Source organism: Engraulis encrasicolus, chromosome 12, assembly GCF_034702125.1.
Source record: "Engraulis encrasicolus isolate BLACKSEA-1 chromosome 12, IST_EnEncr_1.0, whole genome shotgun sequence".
Lineage (NCBI taxonomy): Eukaryota > Metazoa > Chordata > Actinopteri > Clupeiformes > Engraulidae > Engraulis > Engraulis encrasicolus.
Genome location: NC_085868.1, coordinates 22,539,769 through 22,555,123, shown reverse-complemented (window position 1 = coordinate 22,555,123; position 15,355 = coordinate 22,539,769). Strand labels below are relative to the sequence as shown.

The following is a 15,355-nucleotide window of genomic DNA, read 5'->3' as shown; positions in this document are numbered from 1 at the left end:
CGCCAAGCTCTGCCAAGATGCACGTCACCGCGTCCCTGCAGCTGGATTAGCACACGATCACTGCAGCAGGAAATGTATGAACTTCATTACGTAGAGATCCGATTACATTTGCAACAATGAGCTCACTTCTACAAGAGGAAAGTAAAAAGGCTGGTGTCATTCATCCTTCTTATACAAATAAGGAGTTCTTCAGGAAGAGTTAATGACTCTGAGTCATTAGAAAGAAGTTCATTTCAATTACTTATGCACACATACAGACAGACAGGCACAGGCACACACACACACACACACACAACTAAAGTCCGTAAGAAAACAGTTACTGCACTTGAGAGCTAAACAGTACTTTTACTGCATCAAAATGAGAGGGTGAACAATAAAGGGGCCCGGTCCATTTGACCCGAGGCAACTCTGTAGTAGCAGATATTGGGTTTATACACACACACACACACACACACACACACACACACACACACACACACACACACACACACACACACACACACACACACACACACACACACACACACACACACACACACAAGTAATCACACACCATCAGCCCAAATGGCACCTGGCCATGGACCTGACTCTGCAAATGTGCTACACCTACAGAATTGCACCTAATGCAGTACACAGAACAGCACAGGTGACCGCTACATGGCCAGATATCTTTCCCCCCCATCTTGGCATGGAATACAGCCATCCTTCTATCCATGTTGATCTCCATCTTCCTGCAGACCTTACCTATTTATCAATTAGAGAAATTTCAGCATACGTTATGAATGTATCCATCCGTCTATTGAGCCTCCCACCAATACCGATTCATACCCGTCTACCCCCACCAAGCAATCTATCGACCTCTCCGTTAATCCACCACAGCAATATCAGCATAGAGTACACATGAACTGATATGAATGAGTAGATGTGAACATTTACCCTCGTGTCTGGAGCCGTTGACGCTCTCGCTGCTGGACTGCGAGACGCCCAGGCCGGAGCGCTTGCTCTTCCGCAGGCCGCGGTTGCTGGGGCTGCTGAGGGGCGTGGAGGTGGCCAGGCCGCAGTCCCGCCTGGAGAAGATGCCGCTGAAGAAGCGGATGAGGCGCCTCTCCTGGCCGCCCCTCGCGCCCCCGCCGTGGCCCCCCGCCGTGCCCCGCAGGAAGCCCTCCTTCTCCCCCAGCGGCCGGTCCGACAGACGCAGCAGGTCGCTGTTGTCCAGCGTGCGGTTCTTGCCCTTGGCCCGCTCGCGGCGGCTCAGCCCGCCCCTCGGGTCCTTCTGGTTGAGGATGTCGTCCATGTCCAGGGGCTCCAGGTTGCTCTTGTCGGTCGACTCGGACTCGTGGCCGCTGTCTTCGTGGAAGGCCGGGTTCTGGAGGACGACGGCCGACGACGAGGACGAAGCCGAGGAAGAGGAGGGCGTTTTGGCCGACTCGTCTCCGCGCCCGATGCAGCCGGAGCTGCTGTGGTGCTTCTCCTTGGACAGGGCCCGGATGCGGAGCAGCTCGCCGCCGGTCCAGTGGCGGAAGCTGAAGCTGCGGCGCAGCAGGCTGGGGTGGCGTTTGGCCTGCGGGGTGTGGGGCGCTGACGGCTGCTGCTGCTGCTGCTGCTTGGAGGACCCGCTGTGCTTACCTTTACCTTCATCTGGGGATTTGCCACTTGAGGAGGAGGAGGAGGATGGCGAGTCCTTTGCCAAGTGCGAGGAGTTCTCCTCTCGCTTAGGCTCACGTGGGGGAGTGTAGCACCGCTCCTCTGTGCTGCGGGAGGTTTTGAGATTTCCCCGTTTTCGGGCTATTGCATTGCCACCGTTTAGAGAGGCATAGGCAGCAGCAGCAGTGGTTGTGGTGGGTTTGGTGGGTTCTGCAGCAGTTGGGGTGCGGGGGGAGCCTCCATTGAGCCTGTCCGATCCCACCATTTCCTGTGTTTCCCTGTGTTGACCCTGCCCGTTCCTACAGTGGACAGCTCCCTCAGCAGGGGCCCCTTGCTTCAGTTTGTTTGCTGCTGCGGCCGCTGCAGCCGAAGTCCCTGTTTCCGTTTCACATACGTCCTGCGAGCGGTCCTGGTTCAAGTGCTGCGCTTTCCGAGATATTTTTAGCCTCCCAATCTCGAGCTGGCCCGTGCTGAACGTCCTGAAGTTGCGCATGTGGCAGTGTGAAGTAAAATCGTCGCTCTCGTCCTCCACCTCTTTCAGCTCCTCGAGGAAGCAGCTCCTCTGCACCTCCACAGAGCCCTCGCGCCGGTAAGCCCCCACTTTGGGGTTTTCTAGACGCCGGTGCGCAGAGCCTCCCTCGCCATTCGCCGTGCCGTCGCTCACGCTTTCTTTTTTCACCAACGTGAGAGAGATCCGGTAGACAGTTTTCCTCTGTGGTGTTCCCCGCTCCATCCTGTCGGTATAGTTACCATCCAATAGGTGCATTCTTGTCCCACGCTCGTGAAATTAATATGTAAACAAGTCGCGCTGTGTTTATACAGGGCATGTGTTCACCGTTTAGTTGACAGTGTATCCATAGGAATAGACATAGCAATTTACTGACACCAAATAATAAAAAAGTTAAATAAATACTTTTCTAATCCCTTAATGTGCAAATACGCCAAGTGCAAAGCTGTTTCTGTTCATTCTATTCATAATCAGTCCAAACCATTTGCATCTGCAATAATTAGGGTTGACTTGCGTGGATCAATCGAAATCTTTTCAATGTTTACATCGTTGAGTCCCATCACAAAGTCTTCGGTATAAAGTAAAGAGTACAAACATCCGTGTTGATTGGCGAACTGTCCGTTCGGTAGGGGAGGACGTCCCGTTCAGAATTAATTCCCTCCTTGCCGTTCGAGAAAGAGAAATATTATTGCACCGTCTCCAGCCAAGCGTGTGTGCTCCTCTCCGCTATTGTGCCCAAGCATCCAGTCATGTTTGCAGCTTACTCGCGCTGGAGCTGATTAACTTCTTTTCTTTTCTCTGCCGTGTGCCCAATTGTGATTCTAAATACACGGGCGCACGACCAGAACCGCGCTTCAAGGTTTTCCGAACAATGGCTCCGTCACCGAGAAAGGGGGAAGAGAGAGGGGAGAAAACACGGGTCCATAGCCTCCCACCGCCACCGCGACTGATCCACTCGTCGCGCTGTGTATACACGACCATAGGGCAGGGGAAATGAGGTGGCGTAAAACACGGAGTGGAATTCCACTCACGGAGCAGGACCGGGGCACAACATTTCATGCCGCTTGCATCATAGGCAGCTTTTTACGCATTGTGGTCAGCCTCCACATAACGTTGATGCGCCTCATGATTTTGCCTTTTGCAACACGCACAGAACCGTTTCAAGAAAGTAGAGTTTTTATTATCTAAAGTGGACAATTCAGCCACGCGATTCAGACAATGGGCAATGGCTTTCAGTGAGCATTCCCCATCATGCAAAAGCGTTTGTCTCCGTGCGTATTAGTGTAATTTGGGCGCAGCAAATAATTTTGTTTTCGTTTTTTTCTGTTTTCATTTCGCTGAGGCAAATACAACGGCGTCAAAGAGGGTGCAAAATCAAGGAGAACTCGCATAGCACTCACACGGGCTCCAGTCCACAATATCATCCTTTCCAGGATGTTTGAGGGGGGTTGGGATTTTCTCGTTCCTCCCCGTCCTTCGAAAGCTCTGAAGCAGGGGGGCATACCTACAAGCACTGTTGTAGGCTACCATAAAAGTGAAATCTTGACACTTGCACAATAACAAAAATGTTTATAGCTGACTGCGTGGTTCAAGCGATGTATCAAGTGAAACGGTTCTTTCTGACATTACCTGTACTGAAAACGATTTTGACTGATCTCCGGCATCAAAGCAGGGCAATGTCGCCTGCCTCGCATTGACTACCACATTACCTTGGCATCAAAGATCAAAGCTTACACAAATGTCAGCACCGGTCAGCAATAGCAGTCAAGCACAAAGTAAGCAGTTCTGTCATCTTCTCATAGTATCCTATACCTTTACATTCTGTTGACACTATGAGAGGAGGTTATACGAAATGTATATATTATTATTTTACAACATTGGGTTATATGAAAGGAGGAAAGGGAGGCAACCATTTCTCCACTCGCCTTGCACAGTTCTATATATTTTTTATTCCATCATGCTTTAATTTTTATACTTTTGCTTTTTGCTCACATCATCTCTGTCTTATACAATTTCTTGCCTAAAGGGGCTGTAAGTGGAGCATCATCATTTCTTAGAAATGTATCGTATTAACAACTATGGATATGATTTTTTAAATCTAGTGGTATTAACCCAAGATATTCACATAAGTAAAGCAATCTGCAACACAAGACACCAGTTTTGCCCCCAAAGGCATCATGTGAGAAAAAAGTGAAACAGCACAGAAGGAAAAAACACACACACAACACACTAAGGCCAAAGCAGTAAACAAAGTATGAACATTTCCATATAGTATATGGAAATCAGCAACCAGTCAAGTGAATATAAATGGTGTATACTGGTTATTGATGTACAGTACATTATGCCATCATTGTGACCATGTTCGTGCTTTATACATCTACCTTTACTAAAAATTAGGCTGTTGAATACCTGCTCTCCCTGTTTAGAAATGTCAACTAGCAGTGTGGCTCCACTCTGCACCTCAAAGCACTGCAGAGTTGCATATGAATCCAAACTGAAGGACACCTCAGCTCGTAAATTGGTCTTTCAAAGACAACGGAAAAGCATCCTATGCATTTGCAAACCTTTGATGTCTGACAGCCATGGCAACAATAGGTTGCAATAGTGCTTTGCAGTGCACTACCCCGAAACTACATAACCAAACCTCAAAAACTGGGTTAAGATCGACGGTGAATACTTGAAATGCATGCTGTGTGAGCGAGATGGTGCTGGCTCTGTCTCAAAGAGAACAGGTATTGGATATTTTATCCAGATAGGCCCCCGATGTATCTCCTCATCCACGTGATCTTCAAATAAAAGAAACAGCAGAGAATCAAATTAGGCCGTGAAAGCAGCTTCAGTAGACTGCATAGGAATATTCAGGCGCAGTTGGGGAGCTCATTTCCTACGGGCAACACATGATGCCAAAACACAGGCGTGCACAAACACGCACGCACACACACAACACACGCAGCTCATTTTAAGCTGCCACGACATACTACTCAGGGCTCCAAATTAGCTTTTTTTCCTCACCAGCCAAAATGGTTAGTAGCCCTGCTACTACTACTACACAAGTAGGACAACAGTTGTGGCACAACTACTAATCCCACTCCTATATCCAAAACATCCATCACCTGAACATACCAACAGCGGCGAACATCACTCATGTGACAATTGCCCTCCGGCTTCCTTTCTTTGCAAACAAAAGGGGACCTCCGCTGCAGCACAGAGAGAGAACGCATTTTTACATTCCTCAGCTGCAAAAAAAATGACCCTCCATCAGAGGAGTTCGTTTAACGGTCACCTGTAAGGAGAATCCCTAAATGAAAAGGCTAAAAGTGTGTGTGTGTGTGTGTGTGTGTGTGTGTGTGTGTGTGTGTGTGTGTGTGTGTGTGTGTGTGTGTGTGTGTGTGTGTGTGTGTGTGTGTGTGTGTGTGTGTGTAGTGTGTGTGTAGTGTGTGTGTGTGTGGGTGGGGTAGGGACCCATCATATACCTGTGACAGTGTGACTGCCGACACAGCAGTCTTGCGGGAACCCACTGACTCCCTTCCCTCGCTTCCTGGCTATAACAGTAATGTGGATGAATTAGACAGCGCACTGCAGTCAGCACAGCACAGCACAGCACAGTGGCGGCTGAGGAAGAGGAAACGTGGCCGCGATGGAGATTGTGTTGGAGGAAGCACTCCAGTCCAGATTGAATGGAAGAGTTAATACGATTCGAGAGCTGACCCTTCAGACTCGCGCCTCTCGGTTTGTGTCAATTGCTCTCGTCCCGACTCGAGCAGAATAATGCTGACGCTTTTCATCTCCGCAGCCAGGGACCGCGCCACTTCAAAATAGAGACAGAGCGGGCAACGCACTGAGGTCTGAGGGGACAGAGCAGAGGGGGGACATCCTGGCTTCAGCAAAAACAAAAACAAAAACGGTAACAGATGGAAATTCACACAGGCCACAACAGCCGAATACTGGCACCATGACAGTGGTTTGTATATTTGTGAGGACAAATATTCTGCCACTGGCTGGCAAAGGATTCACATTTTGCAATGCTCATTAGTTTCCAGCCCTGACACTATACCATGCATTCCCCTACTACACCCATGCAGTCAAAAGGTGATTTTTACCAATTAGTAAGTCACTCATGTTTCGAAGGCTTATTGTCTGTGGACATGGATCGATTGACATTCTTCTGTCCAGCACCTGGATATGTAAACACATCTATTCCCATCAACTTGGATCAAATATGTGTCTGGTGTTTTTAATGTTACTTCAGGAGCCAGGACGTCCACCTCTAGTGCAGGAAGAGAGGACAGACTCAGTGGCTTGCTTCTTGCAGTGTCACTTCAGAGACATGAGAGGGGGCTAATGATCTCAAAAGACGCCTCAGCGGCACAAGAGAAAAGAAGTGCAGGGCATTTCTGGAGGAGGAGGAGGAGAGCGACAACTCAATTACCAGCTTCCTCATCTAGCTATGGTCTAGATATGAAGCTGTAGGTGACAAAATCCATGCAAAATAAAGGAAATAAAGAGCCTCAAAATACACTTTATTTAGCTACTGAAGGTTCCATTACTGTTCCATTAACAAAGAGCCCATTTTTAGATAATTTTCAATGTTAAGTATTGCATGTTATTACAATTACAATTTCGTCTACAATTGAAGAGTTTAGATGCAAAACCCCCTAACTCCATTTCTCAAGACCTGCACTTCTATATTTTTAGAGAACCCAGTGGTTGGTTTGGTTTACATTCATGTACTTGATAATACATATAAATAGTTATATTACATAAATAAAAAAAAAAACATATGCAATTTTGATAGCTTTGTAGTGAATAAAAAATTAATTAAGATTATTCTCTGAAAAGGCACTTAGGGGGTTTTGCATCTGAACTCTTCAATTGTGTTGTCATCATTTTATGCATACTGTTACTACTATGGACAGCTACTACAGTATCTACCACAGTCAGAGTCACATTCCTCATTACACACAAGTGCACTTTACCATTAAACTCAAATGCTAATGGATCTATAAAACCAGCTGACTGAGCTACTGTTCTGTACTGTATGGCCTATTGGGGGCCACCAGTCAGTGTTGCCAGATTGGGCTGCTTCCCGCCCAATTGGGCTGCTTAGGATGGCTGTGTGTGGGTGGGTAAAAATGGCTTTTATCAGAAAAACCCGCCCAATTTTTGCCATAGAAATCAATAGAATTGGTCAGGATTTTGTGCTTCTAGGCGGGTTTTAAGCATTTTTTTGGGCTGGAACCATGCAGTGCCACCAGCAGTGTTGCAGAATGAGTCAGGACATGGTGTTGAAATGAGGTGGAGGCTGCAGGTAGTTAGCAAGGCCACAACCAGATTAGGGAGCCACTGCAGAGACCCAGCCTGCTGGGGGAGATGGAACATCACACCCACACCTTCCTTTATTAGCTGCCATTCCACACACACATGCACACACACGCACACACTTTTACTGTACATTCGTGCCTTTGGGGTAGGTAGGAAGAAACAATATTAACATTTTCAGGATCTTAAAAATGTGTGAATATTAAACAATATTTTCAAAAGAAAAAGTTAAAAGAAAAATTATAATTTTGTGAAACAATATGCTCACAAAAAGCTCTCTCTCGCACAAAAACACAGATGCACACCTCATGCGAGACTTTTCACTCACACTCTCCAAACAAAATGAACACACACGCAGAAACCAACCTCACACCTCCCATTACATCCTTTGACCTGATCCACATCCTTCTTAATCACAAAAAAAGAGAGAGAGAGATCTCTCCATACTTCACTTCAGCGTGACACTCCCTTCCACCCACTCATGCACTTACAGTACCGTTCTGCTGCACCTCATTAAATATGGATGCCCTCCTCACATGCAACAAGACACACACGCACCCACATAGAGACACACCTCAAACCAGCACAGCACGCACAAACACCTCATCAAACATTCAAGAACAATACACTACACTAGCTTGTCAGACACATTAAAAAAAAAAAAAATGTTGTTTAGTTAGCCAAGTTAACCCTTGATACTCTGACGCTGCTTGTCAGCGTGGTGCCTTGCATTACTCGCCCTGCAGCTCATTTGATGAGAAGGGAGCACTTTTCATTAGCGCGGTGCGGTAGTAGGAGAAGGAGTGTGGCGGCGCGGCACGGGAGGAATGCATAAAAGGCAAAGACTTTGCACACTCACGCTTTGATCCAACCTCCACCCACTCACCCACTCACCCATCCACCCATCCTCTCATCCAGCCCTCCTCCTCCTCCTCCTCCCCTTGAGGATGTGAGAAATTGGGTCAGTTAGAGAGAAAGCGTATAGACCCCCTGCTGGTCTGCCTGGCAACGTGCAACTTCTTTTTATTCTCTCCAGCTTTCGCACAACAATATACAACGACATACAATTCTTGCTCATTATCACACATACCCTAAAGGTGCCAAAGGCCCAAAAGATTGCTTGCTGTAAAAAATAAATACGGCAGCTACTGTAATTGTTGATTTACATGCGTCTTTCACCAACACAGCGGTAACACCAAACCCCCATGATGGATACACAGGGACACATGGGATCACACAGGAACTGGTGTGTGGTGTGTGTGTGTGTGTGTGTGTGTGTGTGTGTGTGTTGCAGCATGGCGTATTTTCATCAGCAGGTGGGTACAACTTACAATTTATGATCTTTCATTGAGTAGTGCTTTAGGTGTTATTAGATCAATGCGATACATCACTATACACTGTGTGGTGCCTCAAGTGTATTTGGACTGCAGGTGTCAATGCAAAATGCAAAGTGCAATCGATGTGATATGTAGAGTCGCTGCCTGAAAGGAATCTGATCCCATCAATGCAAACACTGCAGGAGACAGCAGGTGATGGACATGTTATAGAAAGTCAGAAGCAGGCTGTTTAAATATCAAATTGTAGACATACCTGTGATGATCCCACCAGTTCACAGTAGAGCACACGGAAAGGAAAAAAGAAAGAGAGAGGGACAAATTAGTGAGTGCATTTCTAAAATAAATCACAAAAAATATCCAACACCCCATATGAAATATCATTAATCACGCAGTAGTGTGGTGCCAGCTTATCATCAACAGCAGACTAACAAATATGTACCCCTCGGACAAACCATAAAATGATATTTAAAAAAACCCAAAGAAGGTTAGAAGTCCAAAACATAACTAAGATAACTAAAAATGAAACCATGGAGAACAGTGTACGTCATCCTTCTTATTGATGTTTAAACAACACAGTGTCAACCAAAGTCACAAAAAAGATTGTTACATGGTTGAGAATTTAAAATGTTTACCATTGAAAAATAATGTAGCATAACAGATTACGTAGTGTAACATTGTTGTAGTAAGGGCGTGTGAGGGGAACTGCTTTTCCAAACTAGGCTTGGTTGTGGACCCATCCCACTCGCTATGCAATGCAAACATATTCTGGTCAAGGATCAGGCAGCCCACATCTGATGATCTGGAGCTTTGCAGCACGCCTAAAACCCTCACAGGGGAGCGGGATTAAGGCAGAGGTTGGGAAGGGAGGGGTAAGGGTGTGTGTGTGTGTGTGTGTGTGTGTGTGTGTGTGTGTGTGTGTGTGTGTGTGTGTGTGTGTGTGTGTGTGTGTGTGTGTGTGTGTGTGTGTGTGTGTGATAGAGACAGAGAGAGAGAGAGAGAGAGAGAGAGAGAGAGAGAGAGAGAGAGAGAGAGAGAGTGCGAGAGAGAGAGAGAGAGAGAGAGAGAGAGAGAGACAGAGACAGAGAGTGCGAGAGATTGAGAGAGACAGAGAGAGAGTGCGAGAGATTGAGAGACAGCGAGAGAGAGAGAGAGAGAGAGAGAGAGAGAGAGAGAGAGAGAGAGAGAGAGAGGGAGAGAGAGAGAGAGGCACCACAGGGGGCAGATGGTACTTTCTTCCTTATAAAGATGAGAAGAAAAAGAAAAATGGTGCAGCATGAATTCATCAGTGTGCAAATAAGTCCAGAATCTGGTGCAGACTAGAGTTGTATGATATTAGGAGCATGCGCTGTTTTGTGCGATAACATTATTTATCTTTAGCAAGGCACGTTGTTGGAACACATTGTAGTCATCATTAGGGATGTGCACGAATATTCGAACCTTCGAATATTCGTTTTCCTTTCGAATTTAGAATAGTCCTGTCGAATAAAAAAAATCCAGCCAGTAAAAAAAAATCTGTGTTTGCCTCCCTTGCAGTGTTAAGTGACAAATGAAAAGTACTGCAGGGTTACATTAAATTAACCTAGTAGCTCCCCTGTATTCTAATTTCTCTGGTAGGTCTAGATACGATGCTCATCTTTCATTTCCAACCATTGAGAGTAAATTCTATTTACTCTCAATGTTTCCAACACGCAAGGCGAGTGTGTCTGAAAGCGTCCCGCCCCCCCGCCGACACGACACACACAGCCAGGGAGAAGCCACGCATCTCGTGCATTTCAGGAATGGGCATTGGGCATTCATAAATACATCGCTGACACTGTAAATCTGCTATTGGTGATGGTTTTTTAAACATGGACTGTCATCTGTAACTGTTCGGGAATAATGTCACATCAATTTGCGTCTGATTTGACCAGCGTAAACTTCTGCAAGGTAAGCTACTTGTAGCTGTTAGCCAACGTCAGTGTCAACAATGGCAGGTTATTTCAATACAGGTATCTCTAAAACGCTAATAATGATAAGCTAACAAACGAAGTAAGCTAGCTGAGTACTCTTATCTGAGGCGATTTTATTTGGCTCACTACACTATAATCTGCAACTATTTGGGGGCCGTTTCATATGGCGTTGCTTCGGATTTGTGAAACAAACTTTTTAAAAGCCACCCCTGTAGCCGTGTGAATCGGGATACTGTCTGTCAATTGCTAACTAGTTCTAATGCAGCCCAACTAGCGAACAACTACTGTTCAGTGGGGTTTACTTTGCCGTGCCACGAGAATGGAAGGAGGGGAAGGGAATGATAAATATTTCTCGTCACGGACGCACAGACCTCTTCCAGTGAACGTGCTGCTGGACGTTCAGGTGTACACTCCACAGCATTTTCTAGCTCCCCCCTGGTGCTGTGTAGATGGAAGGCCTATGTAAATAAGTAGGCCTATTGGACTCTTTATGATATGTCGGCGGAATTTACATGTTTTCAAGGGATGACGGTGGGAGTCCCTCAGTCAGCAAACGCACTTTTTTTTTTTTTTTCGAATTTCGAATAACATTCGAATAGTGGCCATCGAATTTCGAATAGTGTTTTTGGCAGAAATGCACATCCCTAGTCATCATAACGGTAATCAAATACTAAAATACAGCCAATATAGTGGCTTTGGGTTACAGGCCAGACAATATGACAGACAGCGAGCAGTCAATGTTGCTGCCTTTCTGTCATTCTATGTACTGTTGTGTCTTGTCCCATGGACTTGTCGGTGAGAGTTTCTTTTTTGGGACAATAACGTCAGGTTGAACTGACTCCATGTTTTGGAATGTAGATGTTGCGCTCGCACTATGGAATGTTGTGATATTGTGATATTCTGAAAATGTTGTGCAGGCAGACAGCCAGCCCCTCTGAAGACTACATGAAAGGGAGACAAAAATCAAGCAGAGAATGAACAAGATTGTAAGATGGAAAAAAGAAAGACGTCTCTGCAATGGCAGCCTTCCGGAGAAGCAACAGAAGAGACCATTGTGCCCCTGCCTTGATATCCAAAATGAATGAGCTGGCCTCAGCAGTGCTAGTTGAAGGAGGGAGGTGTGTGTGTGTGTGTGTGTGTGTGTGTGTGTGTGTGTGTGTGTGTGTGTGTGTGTGTGTGTGTGTGTGTGTGTGTGTGTGTGTGTGTGTGTGTGTGTGTGGTGGTGGGGGGGGGGGGCATCCTATCAAAGTGGTATCCTCTGCCAACTTCCATCTAGCAATACTGCTACTTACTGTGTGTGTGTGTGTGTGTGTGTGTGTGTGTGTGTGTGTGTGTGTGTGTGTGTGTGTGTGTGTGTGTGTGTGTGTGTGTGTGTGTGTGTGCTGGCTACTTGACAATGCCAGCCATATGCTTAGCCTGCAGTACACCCTTTTCTCTCTCTCACACACACACACACACACACACACACACACACACACACACACACACACACACACACACACACACACACACACACACACACACACACACACACACACACACACACACACACACACACACTCAATGTGCTGATTAAGACCCCATACTGTGTTACACATTTCTCCAACACAAGGCCACCACCACCAGGTGCACTATTCAGGAACACTGACTCCACAAACTACACCTTGATATCAATGCATGCCTGCTTGGCATACATAAAATGGCCATGACAAACACGGTCATGACCTCAACAGCATGCCATCGGCTATATGGAGGATGCAATGCATAATGACTAAAGTTAAGGTCTGTGAAGGAGTGAACGAATGAAGCAGCAGAGAAAGAGTGTATGTCATCATAGCCTGAGTGTAATGGAGGCACTATATCTGCAACAAAGACATTGCCATCTAGCTGTCAACTGGCAGAATGACCTGACACCACTCAGTCACTCAATAAATCAAACACAACCCTATTCTGTTGAATAAGGGAAAACATGTGGCTAGTATTCACTTGTTTTTTTTTTTTAAGTCATTGTTTACTGGTGACAATTTATTACGTCATGTGTATCAGTGTGTTGTGTGTTATGCGGCAGTATGTCCGAGACAAATTTCCTTCGAGACCAATAAAAAGAATCTTGAATCTCTTGAATCTATTTGCAAAATAGCGTGTAGCGTTTTTGCGTGTTCTCTCTTGTGCGTGTCTCACCTTACCTAGCCTCTCTTTGACAGGATAACTGATAAAACATTCACTAAGGATGATGTGTCAGCAATTCACCTCCATATTGCGGCTGACTCATCATTGCCATCACACCCTCTCTCACAGCTCACATATTGTTGTGGTTCCGCAACAGTGTATGTTTTTTTTAATGCAATGTCACATTACACATGACAAAGAAAACTTTCAATTGAAGACTTTAATTATGACATTACAATTTATCGTAGCACCACTGTGGGAACATGGGTACATTTTTTTTTTTTAAATGCGCCATGGCTCAATAAAATACTGTATGGTAAATGTATTAATAAAGTATAAAAATATAGCTGCAAGCAGCAATGCGGGGCCAAGCAGTAAACTTGCCAGAGCCGCCACGGCAACAGAAGGAACTGCAGCGCCCCCTTTGGTCCAAATCTCGCCAATGTTGGTGTGCATTCCTTGGACGAGAGTGTGATCACGTAAACCAAGTTTAGTTTGAATCCGTTGAAGAGCTGTCGAGATATGAGCTCACTTCCTGTTACCTGTTGGTGGCGCTAGAGAGCTTGGGGTCTGGATTTTTTTGTGGGAGGTCATGGGATGGACTAGAATGTGTGCAAAAAATCCTAACAGAAATTGACTAACGGTTGCTGAGATATGACCTCACTTCCTGTTTTGCCACCTTTATGACAATTTTGATTGGCTGTCACCGGCAAACAACAAGAGGTGTTCAAAATTCTTTCCTCTCCCCCCTCCCTCTCCCTCCCTCCCTCCCTTCTTCCCTCTCTGTCCCTCTCCCTCTACCTCTCCCTCTCCCTCTCCCCCCTCCCTCTCCCTCTCCCTCTCCCTCTGTCTGTCTGTGTGTGTGTGAGGAGGGGGTGGGGGTGGGGTGCAGGGGCTGGGGCAGTGGGGCTTGACCCCCTGCCGAGAATGGTGTCAGTGAACGTGCGCAGGGGGAGCAGAGGAGACAGAGAGATGAGAAAAAATCCCTCCATTCTTTCCACATTTTTGAATGGCTGCTGTGAGCTGATAGTTTTTCAATCGTACGAAAATCCATACCTGGGTGCAACATGGTGTGAGGATGACCTGTGTACCAATATTTTGAAAAATTGGGAGTACAGTTCAAAAGCTACAGGCAAAAATGTAGCTAAAATTTTGACCTGCTGGTGGCGCTACAGAGTTTGAGCTGGGGATATGATTTTTGTTGTGGTAGGTCCTGGGATGGACTACTATGTGTGTACAAAAACCCAGCCTAGTTTGACAAAAGGTTCTGCTGAGATATGACCTCACTTCCTGTTTTGCCACTTTTACGACAATTTTGATTGGCTGTCACGGCTAAACGATAAAAGATATCCAATATTCCTTGAGACCCCATGTGTAGCTCAGTCCCGAGATACTATATACCGAGTTTCGGGTGTGAATTGGGTCGAAAATTGTGGGAGGAGTAGCATTTTTATTGAATTTCAAAAAATTCAAAATGGCGGGAAAACTATCCTGGCGGAAAATGACGTCACAGGGGGCGTTGGATTCGTCTTGGCCCAAGGATTCCAGGGATACCAAGGTTTATGAAAATGGCCCAGCGGTTCAAAAGTTACAAGCAGAAATGTACCTGCAACTTTGACCTGCTGGTGGCGCTAGAGTGTTGGGGCTGGGGACCTATAAATCACTGTGGGTAATGCTGAGGCTGCCTCAAATGTGTGTGCCAATTTACAGCATTTTCCTGCCTACGGTTCTATGGGCTGCCATAGACTTACAGTCGGAGAAGAATGGTGACTAGATAATAATAATAACAAATATAGCTGCAAGCAGCAATGCGGGGCCAAGCAGTAAACTTGCCAAAGTCGCCACGGCAACAGAAGGAACTGCAGCGCCCCCTTTGGCCCAAATCTCGTCAATGTAGGTGTGCATTCCTTGGAGGGGAGTGTGATCACGTGAACCAAGTTTAGTTGGAATCCGTTGAAGGCTTGCCGAGATATGGGCTCACTTCCTGTTACCTGATGGTGGCGCTAGGGAGTTTGAGCTGGGGATCTGGGCAGGTCATGGGTATGTGTATGTATAGTATGTGTGCAAAAACTCCTAAAAGAATTTGACAAACGGTTGCTGAGATATGACCTCACTTCCTGTTTCGCCACTTTTATGACAATTTTGATTGTCTGTCACCGCTAAACGATAAGAGGTATCAAAAATTATTTGAATACCCAAATGCCTATTAGTCTGAAGATGATGTTTACCTTTTTGCAGGTCATTTTGACAAAAAATGTGGAACAAGTAGCATTTTATTGAATTTTACAAAATTCAAAATGGCGGAATTTCTCTTCTGGGTTGACATGACATCATATAGTGCGTTGGATTCGGCTTGACCTAAGGATTCTACTGATAGTAATATATTTTACATCGAGCGTATGGTTTAAAAGCTACAGGCAAAAATGTAG

At 46.0% G+C, this 15,355-nt stretch overlaps 1 protein-coding gene across 1 annotated transcript in view; it reads right to left on the bottom strand.

The window, feature by feature from the left end:
• The window catches only part of agap1 (ArfGAP with GTPase domain, ankyrin repeat and PH domain 1), a 157,557-nt gene extending 150,737 nt beyond the window's left edge, over window positions 1-6,820 (bottom strand). The window contains exon 1 of the mRNA XM_063211770.1: window positions 937-6,820. Within this exon, the coding sequence (XP_063067840.1) occupies window positions 937-2,410 (1,474 nt within the window). The 5' untranslated portion in view covers window positions 2,411-6,820. The remainder of the gene's footprint in view (window positions 1-936) is intronic.
• Window positions 6,821-15,355: the final 8,535 nt, after the last annotated feature.